This window comes from Mesocricetus auratus, unplaced genomic scaffold, assembly GCF_017639785.1.
Source record: "Mesocricetus auratus isolate SY011 unplaced genomic scaffold, BCM_Maur_2.0 Super-Scaffold_100007, whole genome shotgun sequence".
In the NCBI taxonomy this organism is placed as follows: domain Eukaryota; kingdom Metazoa; phylum Chordata; class Mammalia; order Rodentia; family Cricetidae; genus Mesocricetus; species Mesocricetus auratus.
This window is the reverse complement of record NW_024429191.1, coordinates 66,246,066-66,267,471: the sequence shown is the minus strand read 5'-3', so window position 1 is coordinate 66,267,471 and position 21,406 is coordinate 66,246,066. Positions and strand designations below refer to the sequence as shown.

The following is a 21,406-nucleotide window of genomic DNA, read 5'->3' as shown; positions in this document are numbered from 1 at the left end:
CAGCTGATGACCTTCCACGACAGATTTTGGTCTTCTCTGGGTAGCAAAATTTATTCCTCCACCCCTTCCCACCGGCCGGTTCCCTCGCTTGCTCTCAAAGGATATGGATGTAAGATACACAAACTGACTCAGCCAGCCACCCTTAGAGGAGCTAGCTTGAACCGAACTTTGCCGTGCCAAATGTACCAAGTGAAGCAGCGTTCTTCATACAAGCCTCTGCAGACACAGGAGCCAGCAATCTGTGAATGAGCAAGAGGATAAATCCAACCAATCAGGGCCCAGTATACCTCAGCCAATCCTAGCTCAGCAATATTCTAGGCTGGGTGGGGTTGACCCTCTAAAGAGTTGTTTGCTGGCCTGGCGCCCCTCCCCCACAGCCCTGGCACCAGTTCTAGGGAGAAAGAGGTCTGGAAGCAGCCGAGAGGCCCGCAAAGTAGATTAAGCCAAAGGTGCAGGCAGAGAATGCTAAACCTGGACTGCTGCTGCCATGACAACGCCTGCACTGGCCTTGCACAGCACGGGACATCCTAGGAGGGGTGCAACTGCCTCAGGAGTAGGAGGGTCTACAACAGTGGTTGCTCAACCATCCTAATGCTGCCACCCTTTAATACAGTTCCTCAACTGGTGACCCACCAACCATAAAATTATTTTCGTTGCTATTTCATAACTGTAACTTTGCTACTGTTATGAATCATAATGTAAATCTTTCTGGAGATAAGGCTTTGACAGAGGGGGCCGCGGTCCACAGATTGAGAACCACTTGTCTAGAAGGCTGTGAGGTCTCTCTCCAAGGAAAAAGAGAGGCTGATGTTGGCAAGGGCGGGATTGCAGTATCTCCAGTGAATGTAGTAAAGGTGGGGAGGGGAGCAGGGAAGGAATACATCCTCAGGGAAGTCACACCATACCCAGACAGACACAGCCTGTCTCCTTACTTCTTGGTTCTTTTGGGATTCTAACCTGAGCCCCTCCCCGTCCCACCACATCTGAAGCTATCTCCAACTGGTAGCTTTTCCAACAGGTCTTCTTCCATCAGATTTTCTCATTCCTGAGATGAGGTTGGATGATAACCCTGCCCAAGTTGATATTGTTATAGAAGGAGACAGGAAATAAGAGGACTGGCTGGTCTCGAATTCACATTTGCCCACTGTGTGAACCATGTATGTGGCTCAATGCTCAGCAAGGCTCAAACAAAAGCAAAACAAGAGGACTTAGGTGAAGATAGGGTGCATTGAATTTGAGGTTCTAGGTGCAGGAGAGATGGCTCAATGGCTAAGGCTAAGAGCTCTGGCTGTTCCTCCAGAGAACTTGGGTCCGATTCCCAGAAACCCCCTGGGGCCTAACAACTCCAGAGGGACCTTGGTGAGGGACACCAAGAACACACTAGGCACGTATATGGTGTACAAACATATGTGTGTGCAAAACATCCATACCCTGCATCAGGCTTCGGTCAGTAATTAGTGCTTTAATTGTCCACTTGACAGATCCAGAATTGTCTGTGGGGGACTATCCTGATTATGTTGAGGTGGGAAGACCCGCCTACTTTGAGGGGCCCCATTTTCTTTTTGTATGTGTTTGTCTGTGTGTATGTGCACATGTGTACAGGTGCTCCCAGAAACCAGAGGTCTTGGTTCCCCTAGAGATGGCAGATGTGAGCTCCTAGATGTGGGTGCTGGGAATCAAACTTGGGTCCACTGGAAAGCAGTAGGTTCACAAAGGTGCTAACTAAAAGAAGCGGGAATCAACTCCCAAGCTCAGACAGCATTCAGCCCGAGGGATTCCACTTAGAAAGCTCAGCTGCCAGAGTCAGGCCAGCGATGCTGAGATTTACAGAGACAGATGCACATGGATGCAATTGGGGTTCTTTCAGGCTATAAAATGCTTTAAAAAAAAAGAAAGGGAGAGGATGCTGGGCCAGACCACGATCTGATCAGACAGATCTTCTGTCCACTGGTCCTTGAGGATAACAAGGTGAAAACCTCTAGCCCTTTATATCTTGAATTCAGGTTTCTCAAGAGGACCAAAATCTAAGGTCCCCGAAAAACAGAAACAGATGCATGGGGCTGGATCAACTAGCAACTTGGTGAAATAAAACTTTCCTTATTCCCAAGACAAAAACACAAGAAACATGATTCCTCCAGTTGTATTCAGAATCAATAGACTAAAACAATTACCACAGGAAATCTGGCAGCACCCAAAACTTCCATTAAAGGAAGTGTCAGAGTCTTGATTTGCTGCTTAGTGATATTATCATTTGGGTACTTGTCAGATCTGCCTTAACAACCTGCCTGGAGGCTTTACATGACAATTAATGTCAGCCCTCAGGGGAGCTGTGTGGCAGGGGTGAGTACCCTTCTATAGTCTATGGCACCGTGGTACAACCAACCCTCCCTCCCTCCCTTTCCAGCCCAGTAACAGAAGTGCACACCTGGGGAGGTAGTACTTCAATCATTTTTCTACCGTCATAGTGAACCGAAGAAGCTTCTGCGATATTAAGCAATCCATCATAACAGTTGTGACTGGTTAACTTTAATTTGTCAAAATAAATCTGCAGTATTTTGCATGTTAGTAATACAGTGCTGGTATTGACAGGTAAAATCATCATCTGCGTACATAGAAACCTTCATTTAGGAGCACACCTTAGGAGGGAAATGAATACACAGTAAAAGGTAAATGCAGGCCAAGCAGCGAGCCCTAGAGCAAGCATAACAGGCTGGATGTCAGATTTGAGGATTATCTAATACAACTGTTTAGCTGCCAATCTGATAAAGGGGAAGCTCTCCACCAGGTCACAACCAGGAGGGAGAACAAACTCTGCCTTTTTGTAGAGTGGTGGCCGTCGGTGCCGTCAGTTCATCAGTGTCACAACTCAGTTTCAATTCCAAGACACAGGAGGGTCTCACCACACAGCCTGTTTGCGCCCCCTTTGCAATGGCCTACCCTCACCCCACCCTCACATCAGCTCTCTCCCTCCCCAAAGAAGACACAACGTGGCTTTATTATTGCAGACAAGCTTCTTAAGTGAATAGAGTATGCATACAAAATAGCATTTTAACTGAAGTCATACAATGAAGTCTCCTGTTTACAATGAATTGATAAAACAATCATTTCTAGTATATATCCTTTTTTTTTCCTGTAAGAATACTCTCAGGATCTTATGACCACGCTGTAGCCTGAGGGAAGGGCCCGTACCTGCCCACTTTGAGAACTGCTCCTTGGACCACTATGGAGGAAGCCTGGGCTGTCTGAACCATGATGGATCACAACTGCCAGCAGAACAGAGATGACAGGCCCAGCAGACAGAGCACATGCCAGGAAATGAGGGTTTCCTCCACATGTGACCGCACCCTCCCAGGTCTCAGCAGAGCCATTCCTGGGCCTTCCCCACAGGAGCCCTTCCAGTAGCTCACACATAATGATCTACATATTAAAAACAAACCAATTCTCAACTGTGGATAAGAACTGTTGTAACAAAGTCATAGCTACATATTGTTCTCTACATTTTGTTTATTGAGACAAACTAATTAAAAGGCACAAACATAGGGCATGTTTACATGGACATTATAACAAACATATACATTAAAAGTGTAGGAATGTGTTGCCTTCCTGCTAAACAGAAAGTTCCTAAGCTTTATATATACAAAAGTTGTACAATTTAATGTCCTAAAGTACAAAAGATCATTTATAAAATTATTTTACACTAGGTACTATTTATTTTAATATTTTTTACTATGTAGTTCATCCCCCTAGAACTGTTTTGTATAATGACACACAGATACCTGTCCCTGATGTAGGAAGTCTGCCTCAGATGCAAGGTATTTTGATGTTTGTACTGACACAGTGGGGTATAAACGGAAGTCATCTGGTGAAGAGTCCTGCATGCATTCTGCAGGGCTAATGAAACTCATTTCCATTTCTCTTAACTGCAAGATTAAAAATGAAAAAGACTCAAAACACATTGCAATGTAAAAAAAAAATACAGCATCTTGGTTTGAATGAACTCTTCTTTAACACAATGCTTTAAAAACAAAGTGTGGCATGATGGCATAAAGAGGAACTGATTCCCTAGCTTTTGGTTTCTACCGTATGTACAGGGATAAAGCATCCGGCTAAGAAACAAAAGCACATGTCTCAACGTGCACATCACTGCTGGGCTTCCATGAAGCATGCAGACAGCTGCCTCCCTGAAAACTCCAGAAAGTGTTTTCTTAAAGGAAAAAAAAAAAGTGATGTCCATATTTACAAAGTTGAACAAATCTGCACAATACTTGATTAGACAGAAGGAGGGAGAAAAGATACACTCTGCTTGTTCTGAAGGGGCATCCTACCTAGTTAGTGGTTAGAATAAAAACTGTATACAATTTAATATAAGACATAAACTCTAGTGAGCGTCTAACACATCTGTGCCTATTGTAACATCAACAGGCGCTGATTGGGAGAGAGAGGGGCCTATCACATCCCAGTGCCTCCAATGTCTTCCAATTTAAAGCAATAGATTTAAATGGTTCCAAAGTCCTCGTTGCTCCTGTACAGGACCCACTGGCCTGTGTTTGGAGCCTGCCTATGTGCACACCTGACTTCTCCTAAGTCAGCTGCAGCCTTTTCTCATCAAAACACAATTTATTTTTTTTTTTAATTTTTTGTTTTTTTAAAAAAGTCAACTACAATGCTATATTCCATCAGGATTAATATGCTGAGCAATATTTACATCTCCAAATATCAGGTCACAATCCCTATTATATGTTGAAGTTAGAATGATAAATTATCATATGCTTTGCATATCAGAGCTGGTATCACCTTTCCCATAGGGAATGCTGCCTGAAATTAACATATTCCCAAAGGTAAAATGCATATTCTCTGAAATGCATTTTATTATGACAATGCATCGGTTTACTCATACAAACAAAAAACACAGACAATTCTACACTAGCTCTCAGTCTGTGGGTTTAGAACTTCAGGTTAAACCATCCACCTTATACAGAGGGAAAAGCTCTGCTAGTGTTTACAATAAAATGATTTTGTAGGATTAAAAACAATAATAATTAAAAACAAATAATGCTTTTTTTCATTTTGAAATGGGTTTTATGATTGCATTTAATTCTGGTGTTTCACCTTGTCAGCTACTATCCTGTTTAAGCAATGCTGTCAGCTAACAGGGTTTCCGATTAAACTAATGTGGTCCAGTGATAAGTTACACATATACCCTACTTTGAACAACCCCAGCCAAATTGGAGCAAATGCTACTACACTCTTATTAACTAACATAATAAAATCTCCCAATTTCATAGTCTGTCTTTTTTTGCTTTAATCAACTAAAAGTAAGTTGCTGGTAAATATTTACTTTAACCCATATTTTGACTTTGTAATACTGTTTACCAAGGTGGTGATGTAGGCAAAGCTTGGGGCAAGAAAGGCATGCTTTCCACAGGCCTCATTGCTATATTGAGAGGAGCAGCTAATGTCATAGGCGTGGGCAGGTTCATCGGAGACGTGATGGTGACAGGGTGTGCTATATTCACCGGGGCAGTTACAGGGGTGGGGAGGTTGACTGGGGTAGTGAGTGTTAAAGGAGAGGTCATGGATAATGGACTGGTTATAGTTACAGGATGCCCTATGTTCATTGGGCTGGTTATATTAACTGCACTTGAAACATTTACTGGACTTCTCATGCTCATTGCAGCTGCCACTGTGACTGGGTTTGACATAGTCCCAGATGACACAGAGGACGTTATATTGAATGGAGTAGTGAGAGTCACAGGTGTCGTAGCAGCCGTGGAGGTTTGGCACAGGTTGGCAGCTTCTAAAATGAGAAGACAAAAGGGACTTTAGGCTCTCAAAACTATAAGCAAAATTCAGCTTCTGAATTAACTTCTCTTAATTAAAAAGAACATTTAATAAATCAAATTACAGTTTCTACCAAGTGATCAAATATGAGGAGAGGACCTTCTGAGCACAGTCCTGGGGCTGGGGACCCCACTGTGTGAGTCTCTGATGCCTGGGAGGACTTGGGCAGTTTGTTTAGCCCTGAACTTCTGGTTTCAGTTCAGATTTACTTACCTACCTCAGAGATATGCTGAGAGGACCAGTGACTTCTACAATACCCTCTGGGAAGCAGAGGTGCTAAGTAGGCTAAGTGTCCTCACTGCCTTCATGCAGCTCTCCTGAGTTCTACGGCCTTTCCTGGGAGAAGTCAACCACCAGCAGGCCAGCGGGAAAGGCTGTCTACACAGAGCTGTGCCAGTGATTTCTCAAAAGGCACACTGTAACTAGCAGAAAGGTGTGTGCACTCACGGACACAAAATGAAAAAAGGTTTCTGAGATGTGAAGCCACATTCTGCTGAGGTTTTAAAAATGGGTGAAGAATGATAAACACTACTTTAGTGTCTGTCTGAGTCAGAGGGAACTAGAGCTAAATAATACTGTAGTTTATAATATTTCTTTTCTTTTTGAGAAAAAGGTCTCACTATGTAGCCTTGGCTGGCCTTTAATTGGCTATATAGCCCAGACTGGGCTCAGAGACCTTCTATCTGCCTCTACCTCCCCAGTGCTGGGATTAAAGGCGTGTGCCACCATGTCTGGCTTAGAAAGCTTCTTGTGTTAAGAGAAAAGCTACTACTCAGTAGCTGTGCTCTCTTTCTTTCCTTCTCACCCCTACTTCCTCTTTTTTTCTAATGCTGATATAATCACCTACTTCATGCCCAATATCATCTAACTGCACACATTACACACACCACCAAGCATACCAAGTAGGACTAACTCAGGCAAGGAAATCCTGTGACATGTTAGGGAACCCCAGTGCTTTTGATCCAGCAATGCCTGAACAGTTCTTTAAAACATCCCTGGGGCTGGAGAGTTGGATCAGCAGTTAAGAGCACATGTTACTCTTGCAGACATCCTGGGTTCAATTACCAGCACCTACATGGTGGCTCAAAACAATATGTAACTCCAGTCCCAGGGGATCTGAAACCCTTTTATTTTGCAGGGATAGGGCATGCACATGGTGCATATACATGCAATTCATACACATAAATAATAAATCTTAATTAAAAAAAAGAAATCCAAGAAAGTGACATCCCATTCACCCCCTCAAGAAAATTCAGTACCACCTACCAATATACCATAAAATGCCACTAAGGAGACAGACCTGTGACACCCATTCAAGTCTACAGCTGGAGGAGGTCTGCACAGGCTCCACAGAAGGGTCAAATCACTTCCGATTACTAAGCAGCCTTCTCTGATTGGTCTGACATTATCTGGCATGCTTTGTACTACATACCAGGAGTTGCCAAACAAGACTGATGATGGAGAACCAACCAGGGAGGCTTTGTTTTTTTAACAGATTTCTGGGATATTCAATAGTGAACCGAGATGGAACCTGGGAAGTCTATAGTTAAAAAGCTTCATCAATGATAATCTGATTTTCATCCATGTTTGGGAACTTAAAATGTATCCAAGTTTAATATTTAAAGGACATTTCTGGCTGGGCGTGGACCTCTGGGTTTGGGAGTTCTTGGGCAGCTAGGGCTACATAGTGAGATTCTGTCTCAAAAAAACAAAGCAAAACACTGACATTTTAAAATCAAGTTTAGATTTTCATTAGGTTTTCAATATAGCAGTCTCCTCTCTCCCAAAATGTAATGTTTACTAAAAGAGAGAGAGACTCCAGCTATAAATGGGAACACAATAGCATTTTGTTTAATGAAGGTCAGAAGATGAGCTAAACAATCAAGTCTTATTGTGCAAAGCAAACTAAAGTACAACAAGGAAAACAAATGCAGCAAGTGAGAAAGGGAGAAGAGCCACTGGCTTCCTGGGAGACAGTGTCACTGCTGACGTTCTCTTGTCCTCATGCTCTGTTCAAAGGAAGGCGTTTCTGTCTCCCACGACACTTCCCTGCCTCCTCTCCAGTCTTCTTTTCACTCTAGAGGATCAGACTTTTGGTACTGTACATAGAAGGCAAGTGTTTACTGCTGAGCTGTGCCCCAGCCCTCAAGCATCCTTCTACTATGTCTTCAAACACTTTTACTCCTTCTCTAGTGAAAATATCTCACACAATATACTTTCAACTACTGCACAGTTATCACTCACTATCTCTATTTCTATGACAAAGTCCTCAACAGCAGAGGTGCAGAGAGGTTAAGATAGGGGCAGCCCTGTGAAGGGCTAAAGGAGATTAAAGGTGAAACCAAGAGCCAAGAGAAAAGACAGTAAGGTTTGAATTATGTACCAAATAATCAGTGCAGAGCCAGCCCTGGGAAACAGAAAATCAGCTATGAGAAAATGAACTTACACAAGAAATTTAAAAAGGAGCCCATTGGGCGATGATGGCACAAGCCTATAATCTCAGTACTCCCAAGGCAGAAGCAGACCATCTCTATGAGTTCAAGGTTAGTCTGGTCTACAAAGCAAGTTCCAGGGCAGCCAGAGATATTACACAGAGAAACCCTGTCTTGGAAAACAAACAAACAACCCCCCAAACAAAAACACAAAAAACAAAAGTGCCCATGTCAAGCATAGTGATGCACACCTTTTAGTCCCATCACTTGGGAGGCAGAAGCAGGTGGTCTCTGTGGATTTGAGGCCAGCCTGGTCTACAGAGTGAGTTCCAGGACCGCCAAAGCTACACAGACACTATGACTTAAAACAAAACAAAAAAAGGAACCCTTAACACAAGGACACTGACATAAAAAGGAACTATAAGCCCCAATCTTGACTGCACATGTAACAAAAAGTAAACCCAGAGAAAGAACAAAGCAGAAAGCACTGCAGACTTTTACTTCCCAGTAATAAAAGCCTAAATGGAAGCCCTGTCACCAATAACTAGTTGATATAAAATACTGTCCAGTAAGCTGCGCTCCCCTTCTGTCACCTGGAGTACTAATTAAACACTCCTTAAGCCCCACCCGGAGCACTGGAAGCCCCTTCTTACCTTTCTTTCTTGCTTTGACAGCTTCTTCCCACAGTCTCAGTGTCTCTACCTGCTTCCCTGGCCAGCTCGTCACATGCTGCTGCTGCTGCTGCTGTTGCTGCTGCTGCTGCTTCTGATTGCTGGTCTCTTCACTCATGCATGCTATTCCAAAGACAAAAGACAAACACTGTGTTTACCTTGAATAAGTACAACCATGTTTTCAAACCCAAACCTAGCAGCTTGAGATATAATAGGTCAGCTGTTACAGTGGTTGGCTAACATGCAGGAAGCCATGGGTTCCATTCTCAGCCTAAGGCCCTGTAAAAACGAAAGCAAAGAAACCCAAGCCAGAAGTGGTGATGGACACCTTTAACCTCAATGCTCAGGAAGCAGAGACAGGTGGATCTCCAAGTTCTTGAGCAGTTTTGTGATCTACATTGTGAGTTCTAAGCCAGCCAAGACTACATAGTGAGAACCTGTTTCAAAAACAAACAAACACCCAGATCTAGATGCTTTGACTCCTTGTACCTCTATGGACATTGTCATTTAACTATTAACTCTTGTAGTGAATCTTTTTTTTTCCAGCTTGTGACTATACTGAGCCAAACAAATAAGTTTGCTAAACTAGGGCCAGCAAGATGGCTTCCCAAGTAAAGATACCTGACACAAGCCTGATGACCTAAACTTAACCTCTGATGGGAAGGAGAAAACCGACGCCCCAAAGTTTTCCCCTGCCCTTCACACTTGCACTGTGGCGTGTGTGTGCACACACACTAAATAAAGAAAACAATTATTGGCTATATTAAAAAGGCATTACCTTTGAAAAAGGAAATTGGATGTTATCATGGGTTCAATATTTAATAAACTATTTTTTTTTTTTTTTTTTTTTTTTTTTTAAAAGATTTTATTTCTTTATTACATATACAGTGTTCGACCTACATACTGGAATAGGGTACCAGTTTGAATTGTAGATGGTTGTGAGCCACCATGTGGTTGCTGGGAATTGAACTCAGGACCTCTGGAAGAACAGTCAGTACTCTTAACCTCTGAGCCATCTCTCCAGCCCATAAACTATTAACAATATTTATTTAACCACAAAGGTATACATTGAAAGTAAATTTTTAATTGGTCGGTGGTGGTGCATGCCTTTAATCCCAGCACTTGGGAGGCAGAGGCAGGTGGATCTTTGTGAGTTCGAGACCAGCCTGGTCTACAGAGCAAGTTCCAAGACAGCCTCCAAAGCCACAGAGAAACCCTGTCTCAAAAAACCAAAAAAAAAAAAAAAAAAAAAAAAAACCCAGTAAATTTTTATAAAGTATGCTTATAAGTATGCTAGATAATGAACCCAATATACTCACAAAAATACACAAGTGGATGGGATTAAAACACATTAAGTTAGTTAGGTAAGCTGGCATGCACTTTTTTTTTTTTTTTTTATGCTTTTACTGAATGCTTATTTATTATATCTTTTTTGTAATAAAAATATCAGTATTTTTAGAAATAATAATATTAAAAGGGGTAAGGACAAAAAAAATAAAAGGTCAACAGACAGAATGGCAGAAGACTTAGAAATATAACAAGCTCTATTCCATGTTGAGAGAACATGTGCTTTCCTGTGGTTCTGTCCATTCTCTTTCCTGCTCTGGCTTCAAGCCTGTCCATTCAATTCATACTCAAGGCATTTTCTACCAAAATCCAAGACTCTGGAAAATTGCAGCAATATGATGAAAAGGCTCGACACCTCCTAAATATTGCTTTGGGGAATGTGGTGTTCATCTATGCCAGCGCTCCACTGCTCCAGGGCTGCTCAGCAGTGACTGAGATTGGGTGTAGGAAGGAGCCAACTAACAGGTAACAGTCCATCATTGCCCAAGGCTTTCCACATGGCCTTGTCTGAGTGTCATCCGAGCCCCATGAGAGAGCACCACTGCTTCTATTTCTCGTGAGTGAGCTTGTTCACCGAAGAGACACTAAGTCCAAAGTCTCGGATGATCAGGCATATTTCTTTACAGGAACTTAGTGACCTTTAGTGGAGTTCTGTCTTGCAACCTTACTGATGTCAATGCAGGTAAGAGAGGAGGCAATCTTGAGGATGTCTCAGACTCAGGTTGTTATGATATGGCCTGGGCACCAGTGGCTCTGGGGGGCTGTGAAGAGTGTAGACAGCTGGCATGCACTTTTAATACAAGCACTTGGGAGGCAGAGGAAGGCAGGTCTCTGAGTTCCAAGTCAGCCAAGACTACAAGAATAAAACCAAACCAAAGCAAAAACATATTAAACTTTCCCATTTACTGAAGCCATTCATGATCGTTTATTTAGAGAATCTGACATTTCTCTTGCATGAAATATATATGTAAGCCGGGCGTTGGTGGTGCACGCCTTTAATCCCAGCACTCGGGAGGCAGAGGCAGGCGGATCTCTGTGAGTTCGAGGCCAGCCTGGTCTACAGAGCGAGTTCCAGGACAGCCTTCAAAGCCACAGAGAAACCCTGTCTCGAAAACCCCCCCCCCAAAAAAAAAAAGAAATATATATGTAATAAGATCCAGAATTATGAAAATAACCTTCTAGTGGTTAGGGAAATTTTTAAAATAAAAACTTTGTTATATTAAGTACTAAATTTTATCTTCAAATATTCAGACCTTCAAATGCTATGATATCCTCGTGTGTGTGTGTGTGTGTGTGTGTGTGTGTGTGTGTGTGTGAGAGAGAGAGAGAGAGAGAGAGAGTGTGTGTGTGAGAGAGAGAGAGAGAGAGAGAGAGAGAGAGGGTCTCATGTAGCCCAGGCTGGTCTTAAACTGTCTCTGTTGGTGATGCTAGCCTTGAACTCCTGATCTTCCTGGTTCCATTTCCCAAGACCTAGGATTACAAGTATATGCCACCATCCTTGGCTCAAGTTTATTATTATTGTATTATTTTGAGATAGGATTGCAGGTTAGCCTCAAATGTACTTTTTATCCAACTCTGACCTTGAACTTCTGATACTCCTGCTTCTAGCTCCCATGCTCTAGGAATACAGGTGTGAACCACCACATCCAGCTGCTGCAATTCTAAGCACCAGAGCTCTTATTCAAACCTCATGAAACACTGAGAATAGCTGGGATGAAATTCTGCTCTGTGGGTATAATTAATAGTAGACAAGTATGGGACTAGAAGCAAATGAATGGAGATTGTAACAACATTGTTTGCATACATGTATTTAAAGCACAGTTCCAACACCAACAGGTTCTCTCCATTGATGCCTGCTTGCCTATTTTAGAGATGGGAAGAAACAAGATGAACATTTATACAGTCCTGAGGACATAGTCAAAATGTCTTTGCTTTATTGAAAAGAGAAGCCTAGATTTCATCAATATGAAATGTAAAACAATCTGAAACATCACCTACTTTTGCTGATGCCTTGTTTACATGTATTACAGTTGATACTTTGGCTCTGCCCATGTGTCTTTAAGTGGCTGGTGATGTATGCTGCACTCAAGAGCTTCCCACAGATGTTACATGACACCTTGCCTTCGTGGCGTACCATGTGTGTCCGTAGTCTGTCTTTGGTGGCAAAGGCAGCAGTGCACGTCTGCATGAGGGAGGAAAACTTTTTTTAAATATAGACTATCCTGTTCAACTCATTTTAAAGTACGTATATTCTACACGTTACCCCTACCCACATCAGCAAGCTGGCTAAACTAGTATAATTTTCAGCGCATGTGTTATTGAGAATCACAGATCATAAAACATCTGGTGAATTTTAGATGCTTCTATTTTTGAGGAAGAAAATACATCAACACAGAGTAGTGGAAAGATGTGCGTCTCACATTCAGTTAAACCTAGATTTAGGGCTGAGCCAACGGCTCAATAATAGAGTACCTGTCTCATGGGTTCAATCCCCAGCACTGCAAGAACAAAGTCAAACAAGACAAAAAAAAAAAAAAACAACTGGATTTAAACTGAGTTTCACAAACCATAAACAGTGTAATGCTGAACAAAACAGTTCCTGTCTGATGTTTCTATGGAACCGGGACAACACCTATCACAAAATGTCCGGCAAATTAAGAGCCTGACATGCATAGCAGGTACTCACTGAATGGCACTATGATCCTTCCTTCAATTAGATTTTTCTTAGAATTCAAGTCATTTACTTAATAAAACCAGTCATTAACAAACAATTGAAAGGAGCACTAAGAACCTTCAGGAACAAACCAGGATCAGGAATGCCTAAAACACTCATTTGATTTAGCAAAATTCTTAACTTTTTCATTATGACAATTTATGTCTACTAAAATCACTGATCTAGCCAGGTGTTGGTGGCAAATGCCTTTAATTCCAGCACTCGGGAGGTAGAGGCAGGTGGATCTCTGTGAGCTGGAGGCCAGCCTGGTCTACAGAGCGAGTGCCAGGATAGGCTCCAAAGCTACACAAAGAAAACCTGTCTTGAAAAACCAAAAAAAAAAAAAAAAAAAAACTGATCTAAATATATTTTCAAATTTGGTAACAGCAGACAAAAATCTAGTAAATAATAACAGTTATCCAAATGATGACAGAAAATGCACTATAACATTTTCCCCTTCTCTGGGCTAGAGAGGTGTCTCATTGGTTAAGAACAGTGGCTGCTCTTGCAGGAGAATCAAGTTTAGTTCCCAGCAACCACATGGTGGCTCACAAGTATCTGTAATTCCAGTTTCAGGGTATCTGACAACCTCTTTTGCCCTGGTTGGACAGCAGGAATGTACATGGTACACATACATATATGCAGGCAAACATTCATACACATAACATAAAAATTTACAAAAGGGGTTGGAGTTAAGATCACTGGCTGTTCTTGTAGAGGACCCAAGTTTGGTTCCTAGCACCCATGCAGCGGTTCACAACCATCTGATGCCCTCTTCTGACCTACTTGGGCTCCTGAATGCCTATGGTACACATACAGACACTCAGGTATATACATATACACATAAGTACTTTTTTAATTACAGAAAAAAATTTCCCCCTCTTACACCAAAAATTATTGCCCAAGGAAACAAAAACATAGCTACACGAAATAATACACTTATATTTTAAAACAATCTTTTATTATAAAATATACTGTCTTATATATTCTAAAACTAGAATCCGATGAGCCACATTCACTGCAGTCAGTGACTTGAAGACTGTTAAAGGACCACAAGACTTGAGTGGCTCCGACTCTGAATACTGTGCATCAGGCGCGACATGAGGTTAAGTCATCTTAACTCTTACTTGGCATTTGAAGGGTCTCTCTGTTGAATGCACATGTTTTACATGACAGCTTAGGTGGTCAGGCCTGTAAAAGAGTTTCAAACAGAAGATGTAAAGGAACACTCAGAGAGAAGGTTACTTATGCGACGCTGCACCTTGGCACACTACAGAGAGCATTCTGCAGAAAGCAGAATTGCCAACTCCCTCTGCCCTCAGTGCAAACCACCTCACCTCTCACATCATAACACAAATCTTAGTCCTTCACCTGCTCTTTCTTCTAGTCAACATCAGGTCATATTCATTCCTGATTCTTTACAATCACAAACACTCAAAGTTTTAGTTTCAATCACAGGTATGTAGAAATACCACTGTGTTAACTCTAAGAGGTGGTTTTTTTTTTTTTTGTTGCTGTTGTTGTTTTGCTTTGCTTTTAAGTGAAATAGTACACACATAAAAATGGGGAAGCAGGAGGTTTGGGAAGATCCTCCTAAAAGTTGCATTTAAGAGTATCCAAGGTCATCCCAATGAACAGGAAAGTCTCTTTGATTTGCACACATTTTTGGAGTGATAAGAATCCATGTGCCAAATGAAAGTCTGGGTCTACCAAAGTCCCACCTTAAAGGACCTAACAAGTTAAGTGCTATGTCTCCACTAGTCAGCCACACCAAACCAGAGTTAGACCTATTAGAATATCTATCACCAACTTTCTCTTAAAATATAGACCTGCTCATGTGTCTTCTCACATAAACCTAGATCACAAACACAAACTGACGCTCACTAATACCATAATGAAAAAGCAAAGCAAAATGCAGTACCTGGAGAAGCCTTTCCCACAAACACTGCAAGTATAGGGCTTGGTGATGCCTCCTTCATGAGACCTCACATGGTAAGTCATCCGGTCCTTCCTCTTGAAGCGCTGATTACAAATAGGACACTCAAAGGGCTTTTCGTCCGAATGGGAAAGCTTGTGCCGATTGAGGTGGTACACATCCCGGAAGGCCTTGCCACACATCTCACATGCGTGGTTCTTCTTGACAGGCTTACTGGGCTTCTTGACAGACTGGGGCACAGGCATTGCCGTGGTGCTGGCACTGCTACTGGGGTTGGTGCCCGAGGAAGATGTAGTGACTGTTGATAAGATGCCCGCAATGGTTGAAACCAACGAAGTTCGGCTGCTGTCCCCAGCGATGGTGGAGATAAGGGGAACCACCGTGGTGGGGGTTTTCTTTGCCCGAGACACCAACTTGATTCCTGTGTGGCAGGACTGATGGCGCCTCAGGTGATAGCTGTCCCTGAATGCTTTACTGCAGTAAGTGCACACAAATGAAGTTTTGGGCTTTTCTTTTTTAATCCCAATGGCATCCTTTAATGTTTCTGGTGCAGCCTGAGGTTTCTGAGTTATTGGTATTGGAAGCAACGGTTTCTGATCAGGGGGCTCCACAGCAGAACTCAGGAGGGGTAGCAAGCTGTTCTGTGCTGCCTGCTGTTGGTGATGGGAGGCTTCATGGGCCTAAAACCAAACATTTACACTTGAGAAATTGAGCTCCTCAGAATGACCTTAACCATTCAACATACTCCAGACAAGAGAGAGAAGAGACAGTCCAGGAGCCTGTGAATTGCTCTCTGTAACAGAGCTGCAGTGACCACCTGCTCTGAAGACCTCTGGGCACAAAACACTGAAAATTGTGACTGATCAAGATTTTTGCATATACATTGCTGACTGCAATCATACTTTCAAACAGCTGATTAAAGTACACACTATCCTAGTCATGAAAGACATTACCTGATGAAACCAGCCCACATTTGACTGTCAATACAGAAACCAAGTTTAAATAACTTGTCAAAAAATTTACATTCCAGATTTAAGTATTTAACAGTACCTTAGATTGTGGCAACATACAAACTCTATACACGACCAACATGATCATCTAGTTGTCTGTTACTAAAGACATAAAAAGCACCAAGCTCTCACTCTCTATCAGAAAACTAGTGATTGAGAAAGGGCCTGCTAAGCAATGAAAGAAATGTAGTTCTGTGAATACATACACTAGCTGTAGAAGTTTACTTATAAAGTCCATCACTTAACTCTACTAAAAGATTTGGCTGAAATGAAAGCTGCCATTTATCAACTGGGAAGGCATCTGTGAAGGTGGCAAAACACCTGTCAGTTATTTCTCAGATCACAAATCCTCCTCTACTAGAGCCTGGGTCCTTTACTGACACTAGTAAAAGAGAAAACAAACTGCAACGCAAGAGTCCATCCTCTTCCAGAAGCAGGCTGTGATACAGTATTAGATACAGTATTAGCTGGACCACTGTTTGGAAATTTTAGAAAATGATGGAAAAAGTTCTTGAAATAGCTCTTCCTAATATGTTGTTCTTTACCAACATTATTTTTTTAATACTTGACAGTGAGCCCAAGTCCTTGAGTTTTGTACTCCTAAAAGGATCATGCTAAGAGTTCCAAATATTTTAAGCATATTACATCCTAGGCAGAGCCTATATCCCATCACTTTAGGCAGTTTTCTTACCCTTCACACTGTACTAACTTGATTAAAGACACAGAAAACAAAACAGGTGCCCAAGAAAACTGGCAGAGCTCCTCCTTTGATGGTCAAGAACATCTATCCCACACTGACAGCTCAGCTCAGTAACTATGCCTACAACCACTCTCCCTAACAGTTAGGAGGCATGGCATCCAAAGGTAGTGGTCTGAATTTAATAATTTTGACTTAAATGTCCTTTAGACTTTGGAATGACACTCAGAAATTGTAGCTACTAATGGGTATCTTTCCAGATTCAGTGTCCATACTGAATTACAGTTCACTTTTCATCTAATGTGTGCAGCTCTTTTAACCTGGGGTCTATCTACCCAGGTGTACCTACAGAATTTGGTCCCTCATCTTACTCTTTTTCGAGCTAACTAGGATACCCAAGTTTCCATACCGAATACAAACAGTTAAGAGCTGAAGTTAGCTCAAGATATACAATTTCAAAGACTAACAGATCACACATCATGGAATGCAAATCTTCTGGACAAAGTTCAAACTTATAACATTTTGAGCTATTTTTCAATTCTAAACAACCATTAGTAGGATGGAGTACTAAAAGACATTACTGTCATTTTACCAATCCAGATGTTTGTGCAGTACAGATTACCTCTATAGCATTACTGATGCTCACTCTCATAAGGGTCACCCCAGGTCCCTGCTTCTTGAGTAAAACGCTATAGAACTACTAGAAGCACTTCTCTATAAAGCCAGTGAAGAGGGTGATTTTCCTCGGCTTGTTTTCTGAGAAAGAGAGTTAAATAAAAACCACAGCCTGCCTTCAGTGAAGTGATTTACTTCTCAAATGTAAGTTCTCAGTAGGCTTTTATTTGACTAGCATCATCATAACATCGAAGTTTAAACTTCATCTTCTAACTCAAGTGCACAGCTCTAACCCTGCACAAGCTTTCCTTTTTCTGGTGCTGGCAAAAGGCAAACCAGAAATGTTATTTCATCACTCAGGGTAGTAGGACATGGAACCATGAAATCTCCGTTGCCAGAGGGTAAAAGATTTTGTACTGAAACAAATTAGCATTGGTGAGTCATATCTTGAATGCCCTGTTAGAAGAATCATCCATCAAATATTTTAAGAGCTACACTTTCACTTTCCACCATGTTATCTGGAAAGCAAGCAGGTTATTAAAATTTGCCTAAAGATATAAATTCAACAGGATGCTCCAAGAAACAGTTTAATTCTCCATTTCCCCGGCGAGTAACTGGAAGCTGGCACTGAATGTCTACTTGTACCTTTCCATAGGAAAGACTGAAAGTCTCTTTACTCATTGTCCTCAACTCTAAATCACAGCTTTTCCAACAATTTTCAGGGCACTGCATGTCCAGGATCAAATATGAGCTTTCACATTTCCTCATCAGGTGAAAAAATTAATAGGTTGGCATTAGCTTTTTCCAGGAAAAGAATAGTTAAAATAGCTTTTAAAAAGTATTTCCCAAAGACATAACTGTGGGTTTCTCCTTTAATAAAGAACTTGTTTTGGTTTGTTCATTCTCCATTAAGTTCACAGACACTCGGTCTAATACTTCAATGGTTTATCAGTCCTTTATTGTAAAATGACCATTTGTAAGCATCTTCTAAAGAAAGCATCTGCCATCTTTGCATCAATCCCCAGGCAGCTAGTTCTGTATTTCTTTGCCAATGCATTCTCAAGTTGATAATCACTTTATTAGCAAGCTCATCAAAGCACAATAAAATCAATACTAGATCAGGATGATAAAGTGGGAAGTTCATGAGTTCCAAAATCTTAAGAATTCACGATTTTAGTAAGTCCATTTAGTTCATTAATTACTTAAAATCAAAATGCCCACGCTTGAAAACCTGTCTTAATACAAGCCAGGTTACACAAAAGGCCATTTTGCGTTCTCCAGTTCCCTAGATTAACTCCACCGGGATGGGACCAGATGCTGAGAGGATAATCTTTTGAGGATTCTGCATTTCCAAAGGTCTCAAGCGCCCAAGCTACGCGTTTGGAATTTTACGAAGTATTCATAAGAAAATAACTCTGAGGCAGGCGCCAAGGACACACGTTAAAAACGACGAGCTTGCTAACCTCCGGTTCTGAAGTTTCTACCGTGAGCTCATCTCTACTGCTCATCAATGTGTTTGAAAACAGAAACGTAGCAAGGGACGGGGACGGGGGGGGGGGGGGGGAGTTCCAAACCGGGGTCCTGCATTAAAGTGGCAGGGGAAGGGTATGGCTAAAGTGCCCGCTACAGTAGCTTTGAAGTTTCTAGCAAAAAAAAAAAAAAAAATCGAAGACACACACGCCACGAGTGACTCATCTGGGGGCTTTGTAAGCGGACTTTGCGCTCGCACTCCGCTTCCCACAGCCCACAGGGCCGGAGCGAACGTTCGAGCGGGCCGCGAGCGAGACGCGCTCGGAGAAGAAGGTCGGGCCTGCAGGAGTCCCGGCCCCCGCCGCTCGCCGCTCGCCGCCCCCGCCCGGCCCCGCCAGCCCGGGGATTCCCCAAGCTCAATGGGACCGCAGGAGAGCTGGACAGAGGCGAGGGGACCAGCTGCCAGGGCTCAGCTGGGACTCGGGCTAGGAATGGAAAAAAGTTTGCAGAGGGGAACCACGCTCGCAACACCCCCGGTCGGGTACACCCGAGGGGGCGGCGAGAAGGGGGAGTGGCGGCGAAGCCAGAGATACCCGCTATTCGCGGGATGTGGGAGGAGGGTCAGAAAGTCAACACACAAGCACACACACAAAAAGAGAGGTGACGCGAAAGCGCGAGCGAAAGATGGATGAGGACTTGGAGCAGGACCCGGGGACCCCCTGGTCGCGCCGCGCTGCCGGGTCGGGCGCGCAGTGGCTGAGCGGCCCGCGCTACCCAGCGGCCCGGCGCCCTCCTTTCTCTGGGCCGCGGGGTGGTGACAGCGACCGGCCTCCTCCCTTCCCCTTCGGGGCGGGAGGGAAGGGTGTGTGTATGCGTGTGTGCTTGGGGGGGCCCCGGGTTCACCCCGAGGCCTGCTTCTCCCCTGCACCCCGTGAGGCCACCTCCTTTCACCTCAGCGGCCGAGCTCCGCCGGAGCGGGCGGGCGGAAAAACAAAGGGGGATTAAGGCCGGGCCGGAGAGCGGAGCCGGGAGGGGAGGAGCGCCCGCCCGAGCCCGGCCCGGCCCCCCTGGCCCCCCGGCCCCCCCGGGGCCCCCAGTACCTGGAACAGGAACGCGGTCCAGTTGGCCTCCATGGCTGCGGCGGCCGACCCCCCTCCTCCCCACTCCCCCCGCTCGGGGAGCCTCCTCAGCCGGAGGAGGCGACAACAAAGCGGCGGCGGCGGCGGCGGCAGCGGCAGCGGCGGCTCCTCAACATGGCAGCGCCGAGCGCGGCCACTTCCGGTAACCTCCGGGACGCACCACCGCGGCGGCGAGCGCGGGCGGGGGGGGAGCCCCGGCCCGGCCGCCGCCGCCCCCAGCCGCTCCGACCCCCTCCGGGCGTCCCCGCCGCCGGCGCGCCGCCTCGGAGCTCAGCCAGTGCCCGCGGGCGGTGGGGTCAGGGCGCCCGCGCGGGGGCTGGGGTGGGGCCGGGGGCGGGGATGGGGCGCGGCGTCCCCCCCCGCGGGGGTGTGTGATGCTGCGGTCCGTGGCTTAGGCAGCTGGAGCAGGGGGAGCTCAGGAGAGAAGATGGAGGACGCCAGGGTCTGGCGCTGGCCCGCTGGGCACAGCTGGGCTGCCTTGCGTGACTCCGATTCGGTGCCCAGGGGCGTCGCGTCCCTATCATACCCTCAGCAGCAGTCAGAGCTCCGATCAGTCACCTGGCTCTTCAGACGGTCAGCGCATCACAGCTTCCACTTACGAACTACGGGAAGCTGGCTTCCAGTGTCCCTACACTCCGCAATTTTCATTCCTGGCCAGCTAAACCCTCAGCACTTTTGCTATGATAACGCCATCGCCCTTTGCGTGGCCTTCCAATTTGAGCAGGGAATTCCACTAGGGTACAGCTTTAGATCCTCCTAGTGTGGAGGGAAACACTTCCCACGCGTTCAGATGTCATTACTGGGTTATTCTTGTGCTTCCCCATCCTTCCCTTTCATTCCAGATAGAGGAATTTAAAACCCTCTCACGCCAGGGTTAAAACAAACAAAACAAACTAGAAAGTATAGAGACAAAATTATTTTAGTCCTTTAGTACATTTTCACCGCCCCCTTCCCCGAAAAAAAGTCAGACTTCTGGTTGGACGGCATCAGATGTCACTGAGGTGACCCCAGCCTGTTTGCAGTTTGCTGTGTAGGAGTCAATCACTGCTACTGGTTGGAATCTGTAGATCATAAGCCCACAGGAAGTCTTGAGTGTTTTCTATCCTTTCCTTACTTAGGTAGCTACTGTGAATATCAGAGACAAACTATTATTAAACATGTGCCTCCAGTCCAAGAAATCTGTCGTGGAGAAATGAGGGGGCAGGCTCCATCTATGGTATTTTTATAAACTGTTTTTATAAAAATTCCTTACATGGGCACATTATTTCAGGACTTCAACATATTTCACACTTGACTATATCCCCTCAAGACACTTCTAATGAAAGACACATCTTCAACTTCCCCCAACATATACAATCCAAGAAGCATAGTTGCAGAACTCTTGAGAATAGAAACTTAAGTACAGTAACTTGATCTGTTTTTCCACCCATTAAACAAGTAAATATATTGCCCTCCCACTCTTCCATCAGTCACCAGAATAAAGGGGCTGGGAAATGTCTGGTTCCTTTTAGTGTTGACTCCCCCTTAGATACTGC

General features: G+C 44.0%; 1 protein-coding gene across 2 annotated transcripts; it reads right to left on the bottom strand.

Annotated features, from left to right (window-relative positions):
- Positions 1-2,506: 2,506 nt before the first annotated feature.
- On the bottom strand, positions 2,507-20,099 carry Vezf1 (vascular endothelial zinc finger 1). Of its 2 annotated transcripts, none has more exons than XM_013117695.3 (6): positions 19,833-20,099; positions 14,926-15,620; positions 14,132-14,195; positions 12,290-12,491; positions 8,927-9,067; positions 2,507-5,797 (listed from the first exon to the last, which is right to left on the bottom strand). In XM_013117695.3, exons 1-6 carry the CDS (start codon positions 19,863-19,865, stop codon positions 5,370-5,372), a joined length of 1,563 nt encoding a protein of 520 aa, XP_012973149.1. In that variant the 5' UTR covers positions 19,866-20,099; the 3' UTR covers positions 2,507-5,369. The 2 variants fall into 2 exon arrangements, with proteins under 2 accessions (XP_012973149.1, XP_005075857.1); XM_005075800.4 differs by having other exon boundaries at positions 12,290-12,473; positions 19,833-20,098.
- Positions 20,100-21,406: the final 1,307 nt, after the last annotated feature.

What these genes read in the sequence shown, in the direction of transcription:
- Vezf1 (XM_013117695.3), bottom strand. Translation starts at nt 19,865, where the DNA reads ATGGAGGCCAACTGGACCGCGTTCCTGTTCCAG. An exon ending in GGACCGCGTTCCTGTTCCAG is followed by an intron (nt 15,621 to 19,832) that starts GTACTGGGGGCC and finishes GTTTGGTTTTAG; the next exon opens with GCCCATGAAGCCTCCCATCA. An exon ending in AGAGACCCTTCAAATGCCAA is followed by an intron (nt 12,492 to 14,131) that starts GTAAGAGTTAAG and finishes ATTTAAAAAAAG; the next exon opens with TTTTCCTCCCTCATGCAGAC.